This window comes from Hypomesus transpacificus, chromosome 6 (genome assembly GCF_021917145.1).
Source record: "Hypomesus transpacificus isolate Combined female chromosome 6, fHypTra1, whole genome shotgun sequence".
In the NCBI taxonomy this organism is placed as follows: Eukaryota; Metazoa; Chordata; class Actinopteri; order Osmeriformes; family Osmeridae; genus Hypomesus; species Hypomesus transpacificus.
The window spans coordinates 5,948,799-5,973,661 of record NC_061065.1 but is presented as its reverse complement, the minus strand read 5'-3'; the positions used below and the strand labels follow the sequence as shown (position 1 = coordinate 5,973,661).

The window sequence follows — 24,863 nt, the reverse complement described above, 5'->3', positions numbered from 1 at the left end:
AGCCTAGCGTTTACTTCCTTGTGGTGCTAGCTGTGTTACGCTGGCTAGGTTAGTTCGACTGGCCCACACTGATGTAGCACGTCCACAAACGCTCAAGCAAACCCAGCGACCAACTCGTGCCACGTTTTTTTACCGAAAATGCGACGAGTTACAGCCTGCTTGTGTCTCCAGGTGGACATCATGAGGCCATGGCAACAGGTGCTGGAGACGGTGGACTACGTGGTTGCCATGGTGACGAGGCGGGGCCTGATGTCGCTGGACGGGGCGGTGCAGGACACAGAGTTCCTGCTGAAGACCTGGAGCCTGTTCTGCCGCTGGCTGAAGGACGAGGGTCTGGAGGGCACGGGGGGCACGGTCACCTCAGACGCCCTGAACAAGCTGGAGGTCATCATCCTGCTGCTGCAGAAGCTCAACACCAAACTCAAGGTCTTCACAGGTACGGCCCCCCCTCACACGCTGGGTTTGGCCCTTCCATGGACGGCTGTCCTGTTTAAAAACAAACTGACCGCGTGCTGATGTCACTGGTGTGGTTAATGTCGCTGGTGTAGTTTTATTTCATTGTTTATGTTTTTTTATCCTTGTTGCATTCATGTTTAAATGTTGTTTTATTAGAATGGTGCAGTGACCCCGATTCTAATAAAATAAACAAAATGTAAACATGAATGCAACGAGGATAAAACAAACCAATGAAGTCAAAGCACAGCAGCTCCAGTAAGGTGATGGGCTGCCCCAGGTGATGGGCTGCCCCTGTGATTGGCTGCCCCTGTGATTGGCTGCCCCCTGTGATTGGCTGCCCTGTGATGTGCTGCCCTGTGATTGGCTGCCCTGTCGTCCCCAGACATGTCCAAGCTGCAGATGGACTTCACCCTGCTGAAGGAGCGCCTGGCTCAGCTGCAGGACGGCTGGACCAACGGAGGCTTCGAGTGGCTGGATGGGATGCTGGTGCAGGCCCTGCAGGCTGGGGACTGGCTGCTCATGGACAATGTCAACTTCTGCAGGTGAGGGGAGGAGGGCGGGGTGAGGGGCTTCCAGCCATCCAGGAGCTTCAGCCAACCTGAGCACAGAAACAGTGGATGTCAGTGTGATATCGATGTGTTTGTGTTCAGCCCCTCTGTGCTGGACCGCCTTAACGCCCTGCTGGAACCGGGCGGCTGTCTGACCATCAACGAGCGAGGCGTCATCGACGGAACCACGCCCAGGATCACGCCCCACCCCAACTTCAGGTACGTCCCACAGAGCTAGAGCTCCTGGTTCAACACACGGACAGCAACCCCTGGGGGCTCCGCCTGACGGGAGCTGGTGTCCCTCCTTCCTCCAGGCTGTTCCTGACCATGGACCCTGCTCACGGGGAGATCTCCAGGGCCATGAGGAACAGAGGGGTGGAGATCTACGTCCCAGGAGAACACGAGGGGGTGTGCTGGGACTCTCTGGACCTGAAGACCGTGCTGCACACTGTGGGAGTGACCGGAGACTGTGTGTGCGATCTGCTCATCGAAATCCACGCTGACATCAAGACCACCATCTGGGGTAAGCTTCCAGAGACAGTCCTGTACTCTGAACACAGGAGTGGCTGGTGTTTTCCCAGTCACTGATCAAGTGATCTAAACAGACAGATATGTAAGTCTCTTCCCTCCCCCCTCTCTGTCTCTCTCTCCCTCCCTCTTTCCCTCCCCCCCTCTCTCTCACCCTCTCTCTCCCTCCTTCTCCCTCTCTCTCCCCGGCCAGACTCTCCTGCCTCCTCCGTGTCCTCCCTCCTCCATGCTGCCACCCTGCTGTCCTGCCAGCTGCAGAGAGGAGTGGACCTGCCCAGCGCCCTGCTGCACTCCTGTGGAGAGGCCTACTCCCTCTGCCAGCGCACCACCGCCAGCCAGCGGGTACAACACTACACCATCACCACACCGTCACCACACCATCACCACACCATCACCACCACTCCTACCAGACCAGCCTGTCTGGCAACACAGTCCTCGTACCCATCTAGCAATGTGTAGCGACGGCACAGCAGGCCAAATCCCAGGTGTCGACGCTTGTTTGTTCTGCTGTGTCTCTCTGCAGCAAGCCCAGCAGGTGATCGAGAGACGGCTAGCCATCCTGGACACGGAGGACTGGGGCAGCGGGCTGCTGTGTGCAGGGGTGTGGCCAGACGGCTTCCCCTCCGCCCTCCTCTCCACCGAGGACTCCTGCTTCTCCTCCGTGCTCCGAGACGGACAGGTCCTGTCCTTCTGCCTCAACACCCTCAGCCTGCAGGGCAAGAGGTCAGACACTGGACCACGCGCACGGGTATCAGAGAGAACATTTAGTTTTGGGGCTACAAGGCTGATGTCCGTGTGTCTTCCCCCTGTGTGTGGAACCAGGAGTCGGCCGCTGAGCCTGTGTGACCTCCAGAGGGCGCTCCAGAGCGGAGGGGTCCACGAGGGGCTGGTGTTCTCTGGAGGGGTGGTGGACCTGGAGGAGGGGGACACCCTGCGTCTCATCCCCACGGCCGTCAGGCTGCTGACGGAGAGGGCCTCCCACAGCGACTGGATCCTGCGCAGCAGCTGGCTGGCTCACCTGGGCAGGAGCTACAAATCTGCCCCCGGTACGTCGCCGACACGGAGCCACCGCTAAGCAGGCAGTTGGAGCGATGATATCAGGGACTTTAGGTCCTGACGGTACACTCACATACCTAATATGCCAAATTTGTTGCTCTGGAGCTTTCTGTGAGGGACACGTATGCACTGTGTACTAAGGATGTTCATTTGGAAAATACATTCTGAACGATAACCAATGCTCGTTAATGACCATCAAACTATTAACAGACAATATGAAAATGTAGAATGGACTTCAAAAAATATATATTTGTGGCGGTAGACAGGGGCGGAGCCAGACATTCAAAACATTTTGGGCTCAGCCCAATCCAGCTTTTAACATGTGTTTGTACTTTTACTCTGCAAACATACTTTAAGTCTAATATTTGTTCCGCTCTGCTTGTTTGCAGATCCTGCGCTGGTGCAGCTGGAGGCGGGAAACCGATCTCTGAAGGCCGTGTTCTCCAGCAAGCTGATGGTCAAGGGCAAGAGCCTCACGGAACTGCTGCAGCCCCACAGCACAGGTACCAAACACACAGGAACACGCTCCCGCTACAACACTTCTACATCAACACAAACAGATTTCACAAGAAAATGACAAAGTTTGAGCGCTTTTGAGAGCTGCACTGTTGAGGTTAACAGCATCTGCGATGTGGTTAGATGACTACAGGATCCTGGTGGACATGCGATGGAACAAGCAGTATCTGGACATTCTGGCCAACACGTGCAACTTTGAGGATGAGGAGAGGTACACAGAGTTCATGGAAGCCCTGAACGCTGTCGCTAACAGGTACGCCCCCGAAAACAGAGTCTCTGTCTGACCGCTGGTGTCAGTCTGACCGCTTGTGTCAGTCTGACCGCAGGTCTCAGTCTGACCGCTGGTCTCAGTCTGACCGTTGGTGTCGCTGTGATGAGGAGGAGTCACCGGGTGTGCTTTGTGTTTTCACAGGATTGTCCTGCAGATGGACAGAGAGGAGAGGGCTGTCATCTGTACCTGTGCCATCAATGCATCAGCACACAACAGCGCCCTAAGACTGGCCACTGCGTTCTCCAAAGGTACCCCAACACAGGGAGAGCACGGAGCCCAGCTGAAACACACTTCCACCTGGACGCTTCAAAAACAAAAACACACAAACAGTTGTTGGGTGTTGATTCCTGTTTTTCTTTCCTCATCTGAAGGGACGGTGGACATCGGCCACCTGCCACACCCGGTGCTGATACACCTGCGCTCCTTTTTCGACCTATGGGACGACTTCATCCTGCAGGGCATCCAGACAGGCCAGCCCTACATATCAGACCACCTCATGTTCGAGGTCAGACTCCAGGCATCACACCCTGATCACCTAATCTGAAGGCTCCTTAATGCGTCTCATAAACCTCAATCATGGCTGATGTGTGTATAACTGTGAGTGTGTGTGTCTCCAGGTCCTGCAGCTGCTGCAGTGGAGAGACCGCTTCTGGGACGTGTGCAACACGCTTCCTGCAGACTCCCAGGGCGTGTCGGTGCTGTCGCTGCACTGGCAGTGGGTCCAGAAGCACCTGATCTTACGGCTGCCTCATCTGCTGCTGGGGGACGGCACCTACGAGTGAGTGTTCTCCTCCAGGCACCCCCCACCCTCTCCCAGACACCGCCCTGGTGAGAGGCAGTGGTCAGGCTGCTGTGGTCAGGCTGCTGTGGTCAGACAGCTGTGGTCAGTCTGCTGTGGACAGGCTGCTGTGGTCAGGCTGCTGTGGACAGGCTGCTGTGGTCAGGCTGCTGTGGTCAGGCTGGTGTGGTCAGGCTGCTGTGACCAGGCTGCTGTGACCAGGCTGCTGTGGTCAGGCTGCTGTGGTCAGGCTGCTGTGGTCAGGCTGCTGTGGTCAGGATGCTGTGACCAGGCTGCTGTGACCAGGCTGCTGTGGTCAGGCTGCTGTGACCAGGCTGCTGTGACCAGGCTGCTGTGGTCAGGCTGCTGTGGTCAGGCTGCTGTGGTCAGACTGCTGTGGTCAGGCTGCTGTGGTCAGACTGGTGTGGTCAGGCTGCTGTGGTCAGACTGGTGTGGTCAGACTGCTGTGGTCAGGCTGCTGCTGTGGTCAGGCTGCTGTGGTCAGGCTGCTGTGGTCAGGCTGCTGTGGTCAGGCTGCTGTGACCAGGCTGCTGTGGTCAGGCTGCTGTGGTCAGGCTGCTGTGGTCAGGCTGCTGTGGTCAGACTGCTGTGGTCAGGCTGCTGTGGTCAGACTGGTGTGGTCAGGCTGCTGTGGTCAGACTGGTGTGGTCAGACTGCTGTGGTCAGGCTGCTGCTGTGGTCAGGCTGCTGTGGTCAGGCTGCTGTGGTCAGGCTGCTGTGGTCAGGCTGCTGTGACCAGGCTGCTGTGGTCAGGCTGGTGTGGTCAGACTGCTGTGGTCAGGCTGGTGTGGTCAAACTGCTGTGGTCAGGCTGCTGTGATCAGACTGCTGTGGTCAGACTGCTGTGGTCAGGCTGCTGTGGTCAGGCTGGTGTGGTCAAACTGCTGTGGTCAGGCTGCTGTGGTCAGGCTGCTGCTGTGGTCAGGCTGCTGTGGTCAGGCTGCTGCTGTGGTCAGACTGCTGTGGTCAGACTCCTGCTGTGGTCAGGCTGCTGTGGTCAGACTGCTGTGGTCAGGCTGCTGTGGTCAGGCTGCTGCTGTGGTCAGACTGCTGTGGTCAGACTGCTGCTGTGGTCAGGCTGCTGTGGACAGGCTGCTGTGGTCAAACTGCTGCTGTGGTCAGGCTGCTGTGACCAGGCTGCTGTGGTCAGGCTGCTGTGGTCAGGCTGCTGTGGTCAGGCTGCTGTGACCAGGCTGCTGTGACCAGGCTGCTGTGACCAGGCTGCTGTGACCAGGCTGCTGTGACCAGGCTGCTGTGGTCAGGCTGCTGTGGTCAGGCTGCTGTGGTCAGGCTGCTGTGGTCAGACTGCTGCTGTGGTCAGTCTGCTGCTGTGGTCAGTCTGCTGCTGTGGTCAGGCTGCTGTAGTCAGGCTGCTGTGGTCAGGCTGCTGTGACCAGGCTGCTGTGGTCAGACTGCTGTGGTCAGGCTGCTGTGGTCAGGCTGCTGTGGTCAGGCTGCTGTGGTCAGGCTGCTGCTGTGGTCAGACTGCTGTGGTCAGACTGCTGCTGTGGTCAGACTGCTGCTGTGGTCAGACTGCTGTGGTCAGACTGCTGCTGTGGTCAGGCTGCTGTGGACAGGCTGCTGTGGTCAGGCTGCTGTGGTCAGGCTGCTGTGGTCAGGCTGCTGCTGTGGTCAGACTGCTGTGGTCAAACTGCTGCTGTGGTCAGGCTGCTGTGATGGTGATGTGAGGTTTCTCTTGTCTTCCAGAGGGCAGCAGGAGCTGCAGACGGTGTCAGCTGCCATCCAGACCGTCCTGTCCACCCCGATCACTGTGGCCACAGCCCTGAAGGGCATCCAGAAGACACTGGGAAAACCACTGCCTTTCAAGGTAAAGAGAATGTCTGAACCTCCGAATGCTTCCTGTTAATCTTCCTGATGCGTTATTTTGAGAAGTCACAGTACTGGATGTTGACCCATCATAACCTTATTGAAAAGAAAAAAAAGCAATAACAAAAACAGTAAGGAATAAAAAGCAACAACAATAATATAAACGTGTAAAAAAACCAAATCCTCCTCTTCCAGTTGGAGTCTGTGGCTGAGTGTGCGTCTCGTCTGAGAGTCCTGAGCCGCGTCCTGGACGTGGGGGACCTGAGGCTGGACGGCTCGTCCAGGAAGCAGGAGGTGTCCCGCCTCCAGGAGGCTGTCCTGGGCCTGGAGACCAAGGAGAGGCTGCTGGAGGCCTGGGGCCTGGTCCTGCTCGCCAACAACCAGCTAGAGCCGCACCACTCAGGTGGGATGAATCACACGACTTTAGACGTCGGGAAAATGTTCTGTGCCTTGGCCTCCTCTGATGTCCGTGGTGTGGTGCTCCTCAGGTGTGCTGGAGAGGTTGGTGTCCTGTGTGGAGCAGCAGCAGGGTCACATGACGTCCTGCGGCCTCCTGGAAGTTCGTCCGTCCGTGACGGGAGCCGGCGAGCCGGCAGACAGCGCCCCCGCCTGCAGGGAGGCGTTACTGCAGCTGCGCCGCAGGGCCCAGCTCTGGCCGCTGGTGGAGGAACTGGCCCTTCTCAACCAGCTCCGGCTGTGTGCAGACCTGCTGCAGATGGCCCTCACTCAGGGGTAAGGAGGGGTAGGGAGGAGCAGAATGCCCTGGTGAAAGAGGGGGGCGGCCATGCTTGCTCGCTGCAGTGTCGTCTCGTCAGGGCTGATTGTGTGGTGCTGTTGCTTCCTCAGGGATAGGGACAGGGAGGACAGCATGAGGAGGGAACTCTCCCAGCACCTGCGCTTCTGCCTCCAGTCCACGCCCATGAACGTCAGCCAGCTGCAGCCTCTCTGGTTCCTGCTCAGCAGTGACCGGGTCAGTCAGACTCCCTGTTGAACCTTTCAAGCACCAAAGCGTCCATGTTTGTTTCCTGTGTGGTGACCGTGTTGCCCTTCTCCCCCCAGCCTTCGGAGGAGCTGCAGTTTGTGTGGTGCGAGCTGCTGTCTGAAGCGCTGGCCTCTCTGTGGAGCAGCAGCGTGACCTCTGACCCTGAGCGCTGGCTGAAGTGGGACCCCCTGAGTCCAGAGTCCCAGATGGCAGCAAAGTCATCTCTGGTACCTGACAGCACGGTACCGTAGCTACAGTGTAACGTCTAATGGTGCTCTAATCGGAATGTCAAATTGAAAACGTAACTTTCGTGTTGTGTCCTTTCCAGGGTCCTGGCATGCTGAGTAAAGCTGTGTGGTCGCACTGCATGCTGGGAGTCCTAAGCAGCATTGAGAGTGGGGGCTGCTGGGATCCCACAGGAATGTCACTCCTTTCGGCCTCAAGGGTCACCCTGGGGGAGTGGCGGGAGAGGAGCCAGCAGCTGCAGGACGTCAGCGCCCTGCTCTGGAACAACATGGCCATGCCTGCCCTGGCTGAGTTCAGGTACACACACCGACATGACGTTCAGAAACGATCCAAAAGAGATCAGTGGACTTCCTGGAGACGACTCTACCCGCTGGCAAGCTGCCAGCATGTTCAGTAAGCCTTTGGGCCGTTAGTTTCACGGTGTTCCTGTGTCTCCCCCCCCCCCTCCCGCAGACGAACAGACAGCAGGCTGCAGGGTATGGTGCTGCGCAGACAGCTGCAGAGCATGGCCGACCTGCTGCCCCCCGCCTTGCAGGAGGGATACACCGAGAGCTGTGAGAGTCTGGTGGAGGACCAGGACCCTCTGGTGGCTGCCCAGGAGATCCAGACCGTCCTCCGAGACTTCCTGGCCCCCAGCCTGCTCCCTGAAGGCCTGCTGGATGCCCTGCTCACCGGCCTGCAGCAGTACGTCCAGAACAAGGTCAAGCCCGGGCCCAGCCCGGAGGCCCACTCGGGGGTGTTCTGGGTCAACATGGGCCTGATGCACATGAAGGTGTGGACCCCACAGACTATCTTCGACCCAGCTGTGAAGCGAGCCTATAAGTTGAGCTACTCTCAGGAGGAGGTGGGTACACCTCCACGACGCCGCGCGCCTCTTCCACCTTTCTCCCCGTGTTTTAACGTTTGACGCTAACTGGCTGTGTGACCGCCTGCGTTTCCCAGCTGGCCTTGCTGCAGGAGGAGTGGAGGGGGCGGAGCCTGGCGTCGCAGCTGCTGACTGGAGCAGAGCTGGGGGAGAACAGCACCACTGACGGCTTCCAGCACCCTCGTATCAGGTCAGCATCCGGACAGCTGTGGGCTGGACCCAGTGTTTCACACAGCGTTAACCTCCAGGTGCATGCGGACGGGAGGGTTGTGTTCTCTCTTTAAGCATGTTCCTCCGCTGTGGCTCCAGGTACCTGTGGATCCGGATGCAGCAGGTGAAGGAGCAGATCGCAGAGCTGTCCAGGAAGCAGGCGTGTCGCCCGACAGAGCCGCAGTACGGCCGGCTCTTCCAGGAGCTGCAGCACTACCTCTGCAGCATCGGCCAGCCTGCAGCCGTGGAGGACCTCCTCTCCCACCTCCTGAAGGCCCTGCAGGGCAGCGGGCCCAAATCCAGGTCGGGGATCCAGGGCCTGCTGAAGGAGGAGGCCGTGTGGCAGGCGTCCCAGCATTGCTTCGCCCTCAGGCTGCAGGAGGACTACCCGCTGTACCCTGACGTGGTGGGGCCCCTGCGGACCGCCATCCTCCAGCTCCGCCACGGCATGAGGCTGCTGGCTTCCCAGCTGGCCTCCTCTCTCACCCCCATGCTGGGCCTGCCCAAGCTGGTGTCCTGCCTGCTGGCCTTCCCCTCCCTGTCCCCCAGCCTGCCCTCCTACCTGGCCAGGGCTGACTACCTGTGCTCGCGGGCCTGTGTGGATGTGCTGCGGGGGCTGGCCAAGCTCCTCCCCCAGCAGGACCCGGCACGCACGGTCCCCGAGACCTCCACCCTGCTGCTGAACGCTCTCCTGTACGTGCAGTGCCACGCCCTGTCCACCGGGGGGCTGAGCCAGGACACCCACAAGCTCTTCAGGCACATCTGTCAGGTGCGCTAGCCTGGGCCTCCATCACCGGGGGGAGGGGGGGGGCTGAACGAGCACCAGGGTTTGTGGAGAAGAGTGCAGTGTGTGATGCTCTACATCTCCCCCCTGCCCTGCCCTGCCCTCCTCCCCCCTCCCCCTCCCCCACAGGCGGTGGTGAACGAGTGGGACGAACAGGAGAGAAGAGCCAGGGAGAAGGAGCAGCTGGAGGCCAGTCTGTACCGCCATCGCAGCCGTCTCCACGGGACGGGCCTGAGCGAGGAGGAGCAGGAGGAGAGGGACTTCAGACGCAGCTTCCCTCAGTACAACCAGGTAGCCCTCTACCTCTGCTGGTACCCTCTACCTCTGCTGGTACCCTCTACCTCTGCTGGTATCCTCTCCCTGTGCTGGTACCCTCTCCCTCTGCTGGTACCCTCTCCCTGTGCTGGTACCCTCTCCCTCTGCTGGTACCCTCTGCTGGTACCCTCTCCCTCTGCTGGTACCTTCTCCCTGTGCTGGTACCCTCTCCCTCTGCTGGTACCCTCTGCTGGTACCCTCTCCCTCTGCTGGTACCCTCTCCCCCTGCTGGTACCCTCTCCCTGTGCTGGTACCCTCTACCTCCGCTAGCCTGTACAGGACGTGCTTGTCCCGCTCTGGCTGGGTTGAGCTGTTCTGCTGTGCAGCAGGGACTCTGATTCCTTCTCTTTGGTTCTTCAGGACTTTGCTGACATCACGGGCCCGGACACCCTGGAGGGGCCGGCGGAGGCGGGGCTAGAGGAGGAGGAAGTCCTGGAGGATGCGGGCGAGGCTGGTGTCCTGTCCCCAGCCTGTATGAACACCATGGTCCAGGTCCATCTGAGCCTCTGTCTGGGATACTCCCAGTCGCTGTGGTACCAAGGCAACCCTCCAGCCAATCACAGCAAACATCACATCAAAGCCCTGGTCACCTCGTACCAGATCACAGCTCCTGTGATGGCACGCTTCTATCACCTGCTCGGTGGGTCCTGCCACTGAACCACTATTAACGTCTAATATCAATGTACTAAATGAGAGCTAAATATGTTTTCATTGTATTTATCTTTGTGTCCACAATTGGAAGTGCAATTTGAAATGTGTATACAGTATTTTGTACAATCACACGCTTTTTGACATTGAAGTTCGTCAGTACTTCTACTTCGTAAGCATACATTAAGTTAAATATTTCTTCCACTTAGGATACCTTATGGTGAATTACTAATCTAATCTACCAAACCCCCACCTCACCCCTCCTCACCCCTCCTCACCCCACCTCACCCCTCCTCACCCCCTCCTCACCCCTCCTCACCCCTCCTCACCCCCACCTCACCCCACCTCACCCCTCCTCACCCCTCCTCACCCCTCCTCACCCCCACCTCACCCCACCTCACCCCCCCTCCTCACCCCACCTCACCCCACCTCACCCCTCCTCACCCCTCCTCACCCCACCTCACCCCTCCTCACCCCCTCCTCACCCCTCCTCACCCCTCCTCACCCCCACCTCACCCCTCCTCACCCCTCCTCACCCCTCCTCACCCCTCCTCACCCCCTCCTCACCCCTCCTCACCCCTCCTCACCCCCACCTCACCCCTCCTCACCCCCTCCTCACCCCACCTCACCCCTCCTCACCCCTCCTCACCCCACCTCACCCCTCCTCACCCCACCTCACCCCACCTCACCCCTCCTCACCCCACCTCACCCCACCTCACCCCTCCTCACCCCTCCTCACCCCTCCTCACCCCTCCTCACCCCTCCTCATCCCCACCTCACCCCTCCTCACCCCTCCTCACCCCCTCCTCACCCCTCCTCACCCCTCCTCACCCCCACCTCACCCCTCCTCACCCCACCTCACCCCTCCTCACCCCTCCTCACCCCCTCCTCACCCCACCTCACCCCTCCTCACCCCTCCTCACCCCCACCTCACCCCTCCTCACCCCACCTCACCCCTCCTCACCCCCACCTCACCCCACCTCACCCCTCCTCACCCCTCCTCACCCCTCCTCACCCCTCCTCACCCCCTCCTCACCCCTCCTCACCCCTCCTCACCCCCACCTCACCCCTCCTCACCCCCTCCTCACCCCACCTCACCCCTCCTCACCCCTCCTCACCCCACCTCACCCCTCCTCACCCCACCTCACCCCACCTCACCCCTCCTCACCCCACCTCACCCCACCTCACCCCTCCTCACCCCACCTCACCCCTCCTCACCCCTCCTCACCCCTCCTCACCCCCACCTCACCCCACCTCACCCCTCCTCACCCCTCCTCACCCCCTCCTCACCCCTCCTCACCCCCACCTCACCCCACCTCACCCCTCCTCACCCCTCCTCACCCCTCCTCACCCCCACCTCACCCCACCTCACCCCTCCTCACCCCCTCCTCACCCCTCCTCACCCCTCCTCACCCCCACCTCACCCCTCCTCACCCCTCCTCACCCCCTCCTCACCCCTCCTCACCCCTCCTCACCCCCACCTCACCCCTCCTCACCCCACCTCACCCCTCCTCACCCCTCCTCACCCCCTCCTCACCCCTCCTCACCCCTCCTCACCCGCCCTCCTCTCTGTCCTCAGACTCTGAGCTGGACCAGCATCTAGCCTGCACCCAGCTGCTTCTCAGCTCCCTGCTCCAGAACACTTTCCAGGGCCCGGAGGCCTCCGACCCCGGCCTCAGCCTTCAGCCAGACGGGCCCTACGACTTCTACCAGCAGCCCAACATGAGCGAGGCTCGCCGCTGCCTCCCTGTGGTGGAGCAGCTGGCCGTGGGCGTCAGACACAGGCTGGACGACTGGCCTGGACACCCCACCCTCATCCAGGTGGGAGCCTGCTGCAGCGTTGGCCCTCACCCCCCCTAACCCCACCCCCCTCACCCCCCTCCCCCCTCACCTCACCCCCCTCACCCCACCCCCCTCCCCCCTCACCCCCCTCACCCCTCACCCCACCCCCCTCACCCCACCCCCCTCACCCCACCCCCCTCACCCCTCTGTCAGCTGAGTTGAGAAGGATGTTGATGCTTCAGTGTGTCAGTCTTGTGTTGTGTGTTTGTGTCCCAGCTCACCGTGGTGATGGAGAGGATCCTGAGCTTCAGCCTGGCCAGCCCTCTTGCCAAGTTCCTCAATGGCCTGGAGATCCTGCTCAGCAAGGCCCAGGTCTGCTCCTCACAGCCCACAGCTGGCCCTGGACTGAACACTGGCTCTGTCTCTCTCTCTGTCTCACTCTCTCTCTCTTTCTCTCGGTATCTCTCTCTTTTTCTGTCTCTCTCACTCCTTTTCCATCGCTCTCCCTCTCCCAGTCTCTCTGCAAGCGTTATGTAATCATGTTCTGTGGAGCTAACCCCCCCCTCCTCCTCCCCCTGCCAGGACTGGGAGAACAACGCCAGTCGCTCCGTGTCTCTGCGCAGGGAGCTGGAGCCAGTCACTCAGCTCATCATCCACTGGCGCAAACTGGAACTGAGGTACGAGTCCTGCCGTACGGAACCCTGCCAGCGCCCTCTGCTGGTGGGCAGGACTCACGACAGCTGACTTCACTGTTTTTTTGCCTTTCAAAACAAACCCAGCAGGGTGCAACACTGAACCGTCATTAAAGTCGATTTGTTTCTGTTGCTTCCTAGCTGTTGGTCCAGCAGTCTGGACAACGCCCTGAAGCGCCACACAGAAAAATCCACCAAGCACTGGTTCTCTCTGTACCAGCTGATTGAGAGGTACCTGGAGGAGCAGAGGATGGATGCAGGTAACCTAGAAACCCTTCCACAACATCTCACCCACTTTATAAATCTCCTCAATGCTTTTATCATGAATTATTATATGAATGTTTCTAAAGATATTTAGGATGTAAGTGCTAACCCTGTGTGTGTGTGCGCGTGTGTGCGTGCGTGCGTGTGTGTGTGTTGTCCAGGGGAGGAGGAGTTGGAGCCGCTGTCCCTGTCCTCTGTGTCGTCCACGCTGCAGGCCTACATGGAGGGATCCTCCCTGGGGCAGTTCCACCCCCGCCTGACCATGCTGCTGGGCTTCCACTGCCACCTGCTGCTCCTGGGCCCCAGCCAGCAGGGCCAAGGTCTGCCTCGCTCCCCCGCCCCCGCACACCAGCCTCACTCAGCCCAGCCTCACTCAGCCTCACTCAGCCTCACTCAGCCCAGCCTCACTCAGCCCAGCCTCACTCAGCCCAGCCTCACTCAGCCCAGCCTCACTCAGACCAGCCTCACTCAGACCAGCCTCACTCAGACCAGCCTCACTCAGCCTCACTCAGCCCAGCCTCACTCAGCCCAGCCTCACTCAGCCCAGCCTCACTCAGCCCAGCCTCAGCCTCACTCAGCCCAGCCTCACTCAGCCCAGCCTCACTCAGCCTCACTCAGCCCAGCCTCACTCAGACCAGCCTCACTCAGCCCAACCTCACTCAGCCCAGCCTCACTCAGCCCAGCCTCACTCAGACCAGCCTCACTCAGACCAGCCTCACTCAGCCCAACCTCACTCAGCCCAACCTCACTCAGACCAGCCTCACTCAGACCAGCCTCACTCAGACCAGCCTCACTCAGCCTCACTCAGCCCAGCCTCACTCAGCCTCACTCAGACCAGCCTCACTCAGCCCTGGTCCCCAGGGAACTCCTGTCATGCGTGTTTTAGATGTTTCCCTGCTGCAACACACCTGATTCAGACGAGTAGGTTGTCATCAAGCTCTGTGGAAGCCTCTAGAACAAGCAGGGCAGCGGGTCCCGAGGACCAGGGCTGAGGAGGAGGGCTGATTTAGTCATGTGGTTTCTTCAGTGTGACTGTATGAAACTGGAATCTTGGTTCCATGGCTGCTGTTGTAACAGCTGTTCTGTTCTGACTGGGGTTTGTTTGTGCTACACAGAACCCCTGTGCCACTTGCTGTGGAACCTGCACAAATACTACAGCCAGTTCTCTGAGTGCATCCAGACCAAACTCGTTCAGCTCAGACAGCCCATTGAGAAGGAGCTCAAGGTATGCTGGCGAGACACTAACTACATTACATTACATTTACATTTAGTCATTTAGCAGACGCTCTTATCTAGAGCGACTTACAGTAAGTACGGGGACATTCCCCCGAGGCAATTAGGGTGAAGTGCCTTGCCCAAGGACACAACGTCATTTAGCAGGGCTTGGAATCGAACCAGCAACCTTCTGATTACTAGCCCGATTCCCTAACCGCTCAGCCACCTTACTCCCTAACTATAGAGTACATGGATGTTTTGACATGCCAGTAGGGACATGCAATGCATACTAACGAGGTGTACCCCTTCAGGACTTTGTGAAGATTTCCAAGTGGAACGATGTCAGTTTCTGGTCCATCAAACAGTCAGTGGACAAGACCCACAGGTACGATGGATCTACATCTCCTCCAGTAGCCGTGGCTGCTTCTACAGCATTACACACATCAGCCCCTTTGAAGTATGTTGTGATAAGTATATTAGAATGACTGTCGTTCCTCTACCACTCAGAACCCTCTTCAAGTTTGTGAAGAAGTTTGAGGCTGCCCTGTGTAGCCCCTGTGCCCCAGCTCTGGTGGAGCAGGGCACTAGTGCCAGCCTGGACACTGTGGATGCCAACCCAGAGGAGACGACCCTGCATCGGGTACACCGGGCCCTGAAGATCACCCTCCCTGGCAGGGGAAGAGACCTCCAGGTATCCTGTCACAAACTAGCCACCACACAGCAGAACAACCTTTAGTCAAGAGTGCTCCAACACACCTGACTCAGGTGACTGGGTTGTTATCGAGCTCTGCGGAAGCCTGGTAACGACCATTCGTTTGAGGACAGGTGTGTTTGAGCAGGGAAACATCTAGAACATTCAGGACCGTGGACCCTGAGGACCAGGATGGAACACCCCCTGGTTGTAAGATGTGTACGTGGAGGAGGTTGTTGAAGGTGTTTGGTGTGTGTTTCAGAGCGACGTCCCAGAGGCGAGTCACCTGGCTGGCTCCTCGTCCCTCCTGCTCCGCCTGCCTCACCTCACCAGGAAGATGAAGAACATGAGCGTCCAGCTGGTGAAGAAGAACCCCCTGCCGGAGCTGTCAGAGGACCTGGACATGTTCACCGGTAAGGAACCGTGCCTCTCTCAGAGTCCTGTTGGTGTGAGAGAGGAGGAGAGCGAGGTGTTGGTGCGAGGGAGGAGGAGAGGGAGGTGTTGGTGTGAGAGAGGAGGAGAGGGAGGTGTTGGTGTGAGGGAGGAGGAGAGCGAGGTGTTGACTGTGGGAGCTGGATGCTGTTTCAGGGGAGATCATCAGTAACCTGCGCGACCTGCAGAGCTTGACGGTGGACATGAAGGCAGAGAAGGACAGGCAGAAGTCTGAGGTGAAGCACATCCTGCAGCAGAAGCAGAGAGCTCTCTCTGACCTCTTTAAGATGCTGGCTGAGATCGGTGAGTCCCCCCCCCCCCCCCGCCTGTCCTTCATGTTCCTCAGTGTGAAATATAACTGCACCTCTCAGCGGTCAGGGTTGACCTTGACTTGACCTCTGAGGAACTTTGTGTTCCTCTGTCGACACGAGCGTTGGGCTGCGTAGCGTTGACGGTGGTGAATGATGATGATGATGGTGTGTGTGTGTGCAGGCCTGTCGTACCGGAAGGGGCTGGCGTGGAGCAGGACAGCCAGCCCAGAAGAGATGCTCTGTCTGCAGCCTCTGGAACTCTCCACAGCCCTGACTGCCGTCAGGACCCAGGAGCAGGCTGAGAACACGTACGCCACACACACACCTCGCCACACACACACCTCTCCACACACACACCTCTCCACACACACACCTCTCCATACACACACAGAGCTATTCCCTGTGTAGTTTATGATGTGTGACTCTGTAATTGAGTGGAGCTGTTGTGTTTCTCTCCTCAGGCTGTTCACAGAGTTGGCAGCAGCGTGGGACGGCTGTCAGAAGTATTTCTATCGGTCCTGGGCTCGAAGGACGGCCATGCAGACGGCGCTTCAGAGCGCTGCCAAGGTGATACAGACAGAACAACTGGGTTTCTGTGTCAGCTGGAGTGGTCAGGAGCTGGGGGTGTGTGTGTGTGTGTGTGTGTGTGTGTGTGTTTCAGGAGGTGGGGCTGACAGTGTGTGTGTTTCAGGAGGTGGGTCTGGGGAACATCGACCGCTGCAGGGGGTTCTCCTCCCACCTGTTCAAGCTCCTCCTGAAGCAAAGACGCCGGCTGGCCGGGCTGACGAAGCAGTGGGTGCACCTCAGGTCAGACCTCCACCCTCCCCCTTCACCTCCCCCCTCCCCCTCCACCCTCCTCCCTCACCCCCGAGCCACCATCTGCTCCTCCAGTCACCTACCAACTCTGCTCTCATACTGGATGTACAAACATCCTCACAGGCTTGTTGCTGGTGTGCTCCCCCCTCCCCTCCCCCTCCCTCACATACAGGAGGTTAACCACCAGCGTTCAGGGGATCCAGGCCAACCTCCAGAGCCACGGCCCAGACGCAGGAGGTCTTCCCCCCCAGGTGGCCCTCCAGGGCTGGGTGTCCCGTGCCCAGGGTCTGGCCGCCCAGTGTGCCACCCTCCTCCAGCAGCTGACCTGGCTGCTTCAGTGCTGCCCGGAGAACCACCACCACCACCCAGGCCTGCAGGAGCCGGAGGGGGCAGCCTGCCCGGCGGAGCCCAGCCTGAGGTGCCCTACTCCCCTGGCGGCCCAGCGCCAGCCGCTTGGCTGTCTGATGAGGAGGGGAGACCCAGGCTGGTGTCAGCTGAGCCAGCGTGTGTCAACCATGCTGACCCAGACCCAGGCCCTGAAGGAGGAGCTGCAGGCAGTAGCACAGCAGTCCACACAGGGGGCGCTGCACACCTGGTGAGCCCACACACCCAGACCACATCGCTTCTACAGTGTGTCTTCTAATGTCTATTCCAGTCTTTAAACAAGATGACACAAAGACATGTTGTTGTTGTTGTTGACAACGCCCCTCCTTCACCCTGATCCCCACAGGAGCCATTTTGCCACGTGCTGTTCTGGTTTGGACCGGCTGGGCTCAGTGGCGGGCCAGATGCTGTCTGTGGAGCAGCTGTTCACTTTGGCGGGGCCAGAGGGCCCTGCTGCCTCCCAGCCTGGCCTGGCCTCCAGCCTGCGCTACGTCAGAGGAGAAGTGGAGGCCTGTCTCACAGAGTTCACCACCTGGAAGGCCCAGCACCTGTCCCTGGGCCAGGGGGAGCACACAGGTAGGCCTGCACGCATGGGAACAGGAAGGAACACACACCAGCGGTTTTATATCAAGTCGATCAGTGAATACGATTTAAAAACAATTTTATTGTATGGATGGAAAAAGTATCCTGTGCGTTGGGACACCCATGATTTCATTCATAAATAAACTGGAATCTCTCTGATGGCTTCATAGGGAGCCAGCAGGACTTTAGCTCTGAGTTCTGTGGAGAGCTGGAGAACACCATCACCATGCTGCTGTTAGCCATCCAGAACCTGGTGAAGAGGAGGGAGGGCGAGGCCAGGGGAGAGCAGCACGCGGGCGCCAGGAGAGGTGAGAGGCTCCAGCCTGGTGGTTTAACCTCCAACAACCTCCCTGTTCACTGGGGGGGACTCATCCTTCTGTCTGGACTGAGGAGAGGACTGAGGAGAGGGGGGGGATCTTCCACCACCTGGAAGTGAGATCATCGAGATTAGAATACAGACCAGCGTGGTCTTGGAGGTGTTGTGGTGTTGATGCGGTTGCGTGTTGTGCTGTGTCCAGAGAGCGAGGAGGAGGAGGCTGCGGAGGACCTGCTGAAGCCTGGACACCTGAGCCGCCTTCTGGAGGAGGAGCTGGCGGGGGAGCTGGGCTGTCTGGCCCTGGGGGAGGTCAGCGCCGCTCTGGAGCAGCTGCTTAACAGACTGGCAACACACAGAGAGACCTGTCCTCCACAGCAGCTACATGTACGTGCTCACACACACTCTCTCACCTACACACACAAACACACACACAAACAAACACACACACTCTCACACACACACACGGTAAATAATCATAACAAAACCACCACTTTAAAGACCCCAAAATCTTAAACTAATAATCACAGTTCATTATTTTCTCAAAAATTTGAAGGATAATAGTGTTCTTTGAAGTTTAAACCCCAGTGTGTGTGTGTGTGGGTGTGTTCAGGAGCTGACTGAGGCGTGTGTGTTGCTGGTGCGTCTGGAGCCCATGCTGGGTGTGTACTCTGAGCTGGTGCGCTACTACCTGGCCGTGTCTCTGGGGGCCCACAGGAGCACCGGCAAGCTGCTGTCAGTCCTGGCCAGCATCTTCACCGAGCTGGCTCAGAAGGTAGCGCCCTCCACCTCCCCTTACACCTCCCCCTTCCCCCTCCACCTTCCCTTACACCTCCACCTCCCCCCTTACACCTCCACCAAGTACAACAACAAGTAGTATTTATGTAGATCTCGACCACACGAAGCTCTGAGTGACCATTCCTCCTCTGTGCGCAGGGCTTCTGCCTGCCCCAGGAGCTGATGGAGGGAGGAGACGGAGAGGGAGCCACGGACTTCCATGACTACGAGGGCGGAGGCATCGGCGAGGGGGAGGGAGTCAAAGACGTCAGTGACAAGATCGACAACGAAGAACAGGTGACGTGTGCCCTGAGGGCGCTTTTCATGCAGGACGAACGCTAGCCCTCGATGCTGTCCTGACCCCTGTGTGTGTCCTGACCCCTGACCCCTGTGTGTGTCATGACCCCTGACCCCTGTGTGTGTCCTGACCCCTGACCCCTGTGTGTGTCCTGACCCCTGTGTGTGTCCTGACCCCTGACCCCTGTGTGTGTCCTGACCCCTGACCCCTGTGTGTGTCCTGACCCCTGTGTGTGTCCTGACCCCTGACCCCTGTGTGTGTCATGACCCCTGACCCCTGTGTGTGTCATGACCCCTGACCCCTGTGTGTGTCCTGACCCCTGTGTGTGTCCTGACCCCTGACCCCTGTGTGTGTCATGACCCCTGTGTGTGTCATGACCCCTGACCCCTGTGTGTGTCCTGACCCCTGACCCCTGTGTGTGTCCTGACCCCTGACCCCTGTGTGTGTCATGACCCCTGTGTGTCATGACCCCTGACCCCTGTGTGTGTCCTGACCCCTGACCCCTGTGTGTGTCCTGACCCCTGACCCCTGTGTGTGTCCTGACCCCTGTGTGTGTCCTGACCCCTGACCCCTGTGTGTGTCCTGACCCCTGACCCCTGTGTGTGTCCTGACCCCTGTGTGTGTCATGACCCCTGACCCCTGTGTGTGTCCTGACCCCTGTGTGCCTCCTGACCCCTGACCCCTGTGTGTGTCATGACCCCTGACCCCTGTGTGTGTCCTGACCCCTGACCCCTGTGTGTGTCCTGACCCCTGTGTGTGTCCTGACCCCTGACCCCTGTGTGTGTCCTGACCCCTGACCCCTGTGTGCGTCCTGACCCCTGTGTGTGTCCTGACCCCTGTGTGCGTCCTGACCCCTGACCCCTGTGTGTGTCCTGACCCCTGTGTGTGTCCTGACCCCTGACCCCTGTGTGCGTCCTGACCCCTGTGTGTGTCCTGACCCCTGACCCCTGTGTGTGTCCTGACCCCTGTGTGCTGGTGCAGGTGGAGGACACCTTCCAGGGGGGTCAGGAGAAGAAGGAGGAGGAGCAGGACAAGAGGAACATCAAAGAGGAGGAGAATGCCATCGAGATGTCGGAGGACTTTGATGGGCAGATGCATGATGGGGACGAAAGAGAGCCAGGTAGGTCACCTGCTGGGGCAGAGCTGGGGCAGAGCTGGGGCTGAGCTGGGGCTGAGCTGGGGCTGAGCAGGGGCTGAGCTGGGGCTGAGCTGGGGCTGAGCAGGGGCTGAGCTGGGGCAGAGCTGGGGCAGAGCTGGGGCAGAGCTGGGGCAGAGCTGGGGCTGAGCTGGGCACTCCTCCAGGCTTGGATGTCAGTGTTTCTCTTGGTCTGTGTTTAGGTGAGGAGTCGGAGGAGTCGGACAAGGAGGATGAGGAAGAGCTGGATAAGAAGATGGGCGACCTGGGCGAGGGCCAGACAGACACCCTGGATGAGAGGATGTGGGGGGATGATGAGGAGGATGAAGATCTGGAGGGCAGCGACAAGGAGGAGGAGTCTGGCCAGGGAATGGACCAGGTATGGACAAGGAGTGGGCTCAGTTCAAGACCATCTGCCTGACTCACGTCAGGTTGAGGAGCGTAGCTTGGAGCTCGCTTCTCTGCACACACACACACATCTGTTTGCTTATCCACATGTTCCTTTCTGGTATTTTTGTTTTAGGGCGAATCGGAAATGGTTGCCAAGGACGACAACCTTGATGCAGCTGACCCCAACAAAGATCAGAAGAACCAGGACAAAGACCAGTCGCTGGAGGATGAGGAGAAGGAGAAGATCCACGAGCAGGGAGATGAGGTGAGGCTCTGACGTCTTGGTGTATCTGCTTGTAATTAGCAGAGAGAGAGAGAGTCTGTTATATCTGTGCTGCTGCTATTTTTCAGCGCGAGTTTGACGAGAACGAGGTTGACCCCTATCATGGGAAACAAGAGAAGAAGCCAGAGCCTGATGCCATGGACCTGCCGGAGGACCTTAACCTGGACCAGGAGGACGACCAGGCTGGGGACGAGGGGGAGGGAGACGGTAAGGGGTCAGGGGTCAAACTAAGGGTGGAGTTGACTGGGCTCAGAACAATCAGAAATACCTATTTTCTCTTTCTTTCCAGAAGAGAATCCTTTCGACATTGACGAGAAGCCCATGGACCTGGATAAGGAGGGAGGAGAGGAGGAGGGAGAGGAGGAGGGAGCAGGAGAGACGGACGCTGAGCAGCCAGGAGAGGAAGAGTGCAAGGAGCCAAAGACTGAGGAGGAGGAGGAGGAGGAGGAGGGAGGAGGAGACAAGCCAGAGGACGACAGTGAGCCTGGAGTCAAAGAAGAAGAGGAGGGGGAGGAGGAGCAAGAAAAAGATGAAGGACAAGAGGCAGGAAAAGAGAAAGACCTGACTATCCCAACAGACAAAGGCCAGAAACCAAAGGTAGCTGTAACTCTTATTTACCACCTACAGAAAACGGTATTGTGTGTGTGTGTGTGTGTGTGTGTGTGTGTGTGTGTGTGTGTGTAGAAGTAACCAAGTTTCTCTGGTGTCTTCAGGAGGAGGAGGAGGAGGGGGTGGGTGAGGACGAGGAGCAGCCGGAGGCAGTGAAGAGGGAGGAACACGCTACAGACGGCCAGACAGGAGAGGAGAACGTCCAGAGCGACACAGCTGTGGAGCTGGCAGGAGAGGCGTCAGAGAGAGACCAGGCTAAAGAGGTACGGCACACACACACACACGTTAGGAGCATCCTTGTGAGGACCTACCATTGACTTCCATTCAAAATGTTGTTCTCTCTAACCCCTAACCTTAACCCGAACACTAATTCGAACCGTATCTCTTAAACTCCTTGGACAAAGCATTTGACCTTATAGGGATCAGCAAAAGGTCCCCCAAGGTCAAGTTTGATCACTTTTACTGGACATAAGAGTCCCCACAAGGATAGTAATACCAGCACACACTCACACACACAATAGTCCCAGCCACTGATATGTGACTTCTGTCCCCAGGAGCACGGTAGCGGGGCTGCAGATGCCAGTCAGACAGAGGGCCACGAGTCCAAGCTGACAGCCAGGATGGCCTCCCAGAGACAGAGTCAGAGCAAAACACAGGTACGACTCACATGGGACCGTGGAAACACCAGTTAAACCAGACCTGGGGCCTTTCTCTCCCTGACCTGGAATCTCTCTGTCTCTCTCTCTGTCTCTCTCTCTCTGTGTCTCTCTCTCTCTGTCTCTCTCTCTGTCTCTCTCTCTGTCTCTCTCTCTCTCACTCTCTGTCTTTCTCTCTCTCTCTCTGTCTCTCTCTCTGTCTCTCTGTCTCTCTCTCTGTCTCTCTCACTCTCTGTCTCTCTCTGTCTCTCTCTCTGTCTCTCTCTCTCTCCTGTTCCAGAGCTTCAAGAGGAAGCCGGGCCGGGCGGACAACGAGCGCTCGACCGGAGACGACAGCGAGCGCGTCAACAAGCGTCTGCGTACGGTGGAGAGCAGCCAGGAGCGACGTCAGGACGCCAAGCAGCCGGCGGCCCAGCAGGAGTCTGACCTGTACGAGCACATCAAGCAGGGAGAGACGGCCTACGACAAACAGACATACGGTCAGACGCCCACCTCTCTGTACACTGGGACTGAATACTGTTCAGTTTGATGTTTTAAAGTAGCCTTATGTTTTAACTGAACTTTTAAATATCTCTGAGAGCTGATTGGGTCCCACGCTGTGTTATTTGACAGATGTGGCCAGCACAGAGCAGCAGAAACCAGCCGGTCCACATCACGACTCGGACCCAGACGACGATGACGTTGCCATGGACACGGAGGACCAGGAAGAAGACCTGCAGGCTGCGGATGCTCAAGAGTTGAAGCCCGAGCAACTAGACTCTACTAAAGGATCCCAGAAAGGTGCCCTGTTCATCCCCTCATCATCCCATCCTGCTCCGCACGGCTTAGACGCGTGTCTCTGTCTGTGTTGTAGCTTATGCAGTTTCCCCCTGTGTAGGACTGGACAGTGGAGATATGGAGGCCAAGACACAGGGAGAGGAGGAAGAGAAGCGATGGAAAGACAGAGAGAGACTGGAGGAGGAGGAGGAGAAGGAGAGAGCAGAGAGGAGCACAGAGTCCACCATCCACACGGTCCCTGAGCTGCTGATTGAGACCCAGCGGGCTGTGCCCCCCGACCCCGACCAGCTGAGGAGGGAGATGGAGCTGCAGCTCGAGTCCTGGCAGAGACAGGCCCCAGGAGACCACCAGGAGGTACACACACACACACACACACACCACCAGCTGTCACAGCATTGTACTTTCATATGTAGGTACACACCTAGATCAAAGCCTAGGTTGTTGGCTTTAGACCTGTTGCTCTGTGTCATCTGACCCTCTTCCTGTGTGTCCCTGTGTGTCCCTGTGTGTCCCTGTGTGTCCCTGCGTGTCCCTGTGGTCCAGGAGAGTGCGGCGGCCGCCATGTGGCACCAGTACCAGACCCTGACCTCGGCCCTGTCCCAGCAGCTGTGTGAACAGCTCCGGCTCATCCTGGAGCCCACACGCGCCGCCAAACTCAAGTAAGCACAGGCTCCCCGGACCTCCACACCACCATGTGGTCATGTGACTCTTCCGCTCTCAAAACTGGATGGATTCTGTGAAACTCCACCTTCTTTGGAAGCTGCCGTTTTTTTGTTCCAGTTCTTTCAAGGAGCTTGTCTTTTCTTTCTTCCTCTCTCCTTGGACAACAGGGGAGACTTCCGCACAGGCAAGCGTCTGAACATGCGTAAGGTCATCCCCTACATCGCTAGCCAGTTCCGCAAAGACAAGATCTGGCTGAGGAGGACCAAGCCTAGCAAGAGGGAGTACCAGATCTGCTTGGCTGTGGATGACTCGTCCAGCATGGTGGACAACCACTCCAAACAGGTATGAGAATCCAGCCAGAGCCCTGGGGGGCCCCAGAACTTGCTCTTTTTAGAAAACAGTTTTTGACTGTTTTTTTGAGAAAATGAAACTTTTGGTGTCGTGTTTGGGTGGAAAAAGAAGTAGCTATTTTAGACATTTTGTAGATTTTTTTTTTTTGATATTGGACATATTTTCAAAAAGGTTTTGAACAAGAATTTCAAAAAGGTTTTGAACAAGATTTTCCAACAAAGTTTTGAAAGGTTGAAAAATAAAAAGGTTTAAAAAAAATTGAAACTTTTTTTGTGAGCCAGTCGCGCCCATGCCTGCTGCACATAACCCAACATGTTTCCTGTGACTTGCAGCTGGCGTTTGAGTCCCTGTCTGTGATCGTCAACGCCCTCACTCTCCTGGAGGTGGGCCAGGTGTCGGTGTGCAGGTAACATGCTCACTCATGTATGAGTGTATTAGAGCTACTTAAAAGTACTTTTAACTAGCAGTACAATTCCTAACTCAACAAAAAACATTCTTATTCTTTTCTTCTTCCGTCAGTTTCGGCGAGACTGTGCAGCTTCTCCACCCGTTCCAGCAGCAGTTCACTGACCAATCAGGGGCCAGGATCCTGAGGCTCTGCCAGTTCAAGCAGAAGAAGACCAGGATAGCTCAGGTGGATAAATCTGGCATCTGGCATACATCTGGCATACCTCCACCCCTCATTAGGGGAACCCCTTTCTTTCCCCAGTTACTTGTTTGACTGTAGGTGTCTTTTCAGACTAGACTGACTAGTGTTGTGTTTCCATCTGTCAGTTTTTGGAGACGTCAGCCAGCATGTTTGTAGCAGCGCGGCAGCAGACTCCTGGGGCCATGCACACAGGTACGACGCACCTCCAGCCTTCTCTTAACCCTCAGAAAATCACTGATTTCAAGATCTCCTTTCATCTGTCCACTGTAACATTTAACTTTGTTTCCATTAAAACAGACTGCCTGATTTCCTTTGTTAGGCTAGTGCTTTGGTTGGGGTGAGTTAGGAATCTCATTAGTCCATAACCTCCAGTAATGAGAAAAGACATTCATGAATGCCCGCTGATTGCATTCACTTCTGAGCCTCTTGGGTCAATGCCCTGGTTGTATCTGATGTCCAACCAACACGTCCTCAGTGAAACCGTGGTAGGAGAGGGAGCTGGGAGAGCAGAGCAGGTACTGTTATTGAAAGGCAGGCCATTGTCCCTCTCTACAGTGCCCACGGTGGAGTTAACGTTTCCTCTTTGTGGAGCCGCGGTGCAGATCAGTGTAAAAGCGGTATCAGGCTCCCTGTGTGCTCCCCAGACTCCCAGAGGCATGTAACAAGAGAGCCACAGACATCGTGAGACTGTCTACACTGACTGGCCTTTCTCTCCCTTACTCTCTTCTGCTCCCTCTCTCGCC

The 24,863-nt window shown here is 57.7% G+C and overlaps 1 protein-coding gene across 1 annotated transcript in view; it reads left to right on the top strand.

Moving 5' to 3' along the window:
* The window catches only part of mdn1 (midasin AAA ATPase 1), a 34,999-nt gene extending 13,883 nt beyond the window's left edge, over positions 1 to 21,116 (top strand). The window contains exons 43-89 of the mRNA XM_047021099.1: positions 172 to 436; positions 839 to 998; positions 1,107 to 1,223; positions 1,319 to 1,527; positions 1,726 to 1,874; positions 2,056 to 2,255; positions 2,355 to 2,578; positions 2,978 to 3,091; positions 3,228 to 3,357; positions 3,517 to 3,623; positions 3,747 to 3,880; positions 3,993 to 4,153; positions 5,881 to 6,001; positions 6,196 to 6,403; positions 6,489 to 6,732; positions 6,847 to 6,970; positions 7,060 to 7,224; positions 7,311 to 7,525; positions 7,682 to 8,072; positions 8,171 to 8,283; positions 8,403 to 9,072; positions 9,217 to 9,378; positions 9,763 to 10,042; positions 11,630 to 11,871; positions 12,109 to 12,204; positions 12,415 to 12,509; positions 12,666 to 12,784; positions 12,950 to 13,108; positions 13,904 to 14,013; positions 14,315 to 14,388; positions 14,511 to 14,694; positions 14,957 to 15,107; positions 15,283 to 15,429; positions 15,619 to 15,745; positions 15,899 to 16,004; positions 16,129 to 16,244; positions 16,426 to 16,848; positions 16,984 to 17,213; positions 17,390 to 17,527; positions 17,738 to 17,919; positions 18,146 to 18,307; positions 18,469 to 18,606; positions 19,589 to 19,727; positions 19,946 to 20,121; positions 20,266 to 20,397; positions 20,484 to 20,622; positions 20,705 to 21,116. Of these exons, the coding sequence (XP_046877055.1) occupies positions 172 to 436; positions 839 to 998; positions 1,107 to 1,223; positions 1,319 to 1,527; positions 1,726 to 1,874; positions 2,056 to 2,255; positions 2,355 to 2,578; positions 2,978 to 3,091; positions 3,228 to 3,357; positions 3,517 to 3,623; positions 3,747 to 3,880; positions 3,993 to 4,153; positions 5,881 to 6,001; positions 6,196 to 6,403; positions 6,489 to 6,732; positions 6,847 to 6,970; positions 7,060 to 7,224; positions 7,311 to 7,525; positions 7,682 to 8,072; positions 8,171 to 8,283; positions 8,403 to 9,072; positions 9,217 to 9,378; positions 9,763 to 10,042; positions 11,630 to 11,871; positions 12,109 to 12,204; positions 12,415 to 12,509; positions 12,666 to 12,784; positions 12,950 to 13,108; positions 13,904 to 14,013; positions 14,315 to 14,388; positions 14,511 to 14,694; positions 14,957 to 15,107; positions 15,283 to 15,429; positions 15,619 to 15,745; positions 15,899 to 16,004; positions 16,129 to 16,244; positions 16,426 to 16,848; positions 16,984 to 17,213; positions 17,390 to 17,527; positions 17,738 to 17,919; positions 18,146 to 18,307; positions 18,469 to 18,606; positions 19,589 to 19,727; positions 19,946 to 20,121; positions 20,266 to 20,397; positions 20,484 to 20,622; positions 20,705 to 21,099 (8,643 nt within the window). The 3' untranslated portion in view covers positions 21,100 to 21,116. The remainder of the gene's footprint in view (positions 1 to 171; positions 437 to 838; positions 999 to 1,106; positions 1,224 to 1,318; positions 1,528 to 1,725; positions 1,875 to 2,055; positions 2,256 to 2,354; positions 2,579 to 2,977; positions 3,092 to 3,227; positions 3,358 to 3,516; positions 3,624 to 3,746; positions 3,881 to 3,992; positions 4,154 to 5,880; positions 6,002 to 6,195; positions 6,404 to 6,488; positions 6,733 to 6,846; positions 6,971 to 7,059; positions 7,225 to 7,310; positions 7,526 to 7,681; positions 8,073 to 8,170; positions 8,284 to 8,402; positions 9,073 to 9,216; positions 9,379 to 9,762; positions 10,043 to 11,629; positions 11,872 to 12,108; positions 12,205 to 12,414; positions 12,510 to 12,665; positions 12,785 to 12,949; positions 13,109 to 13,903; positions 14,014 to 14,314; positions 14,389 to 14,510; positions 14,695 to 14,956; positions 15,108 to 15,282; positions 15,430 to 15,618; positions 15,746 to 15,898; positions 16,005 to 16,128; positions 16,245 to 16,425; positions 16,849 to 16,983; positions 17,214 to 17,389; positions 17,528 to 17,737; positions 17,920 to 18,145; positions 18,308 to 18,468; positions 18,607 to 19,588; positions 19,728 to 19,945; positions 20,122 to 20,265; positions 20,398 to 20,483; positions 20,623 to 20,704) is intronic.
* Positions 21,117 to 24,863: the final 3,747 nt, after the last annotated feature.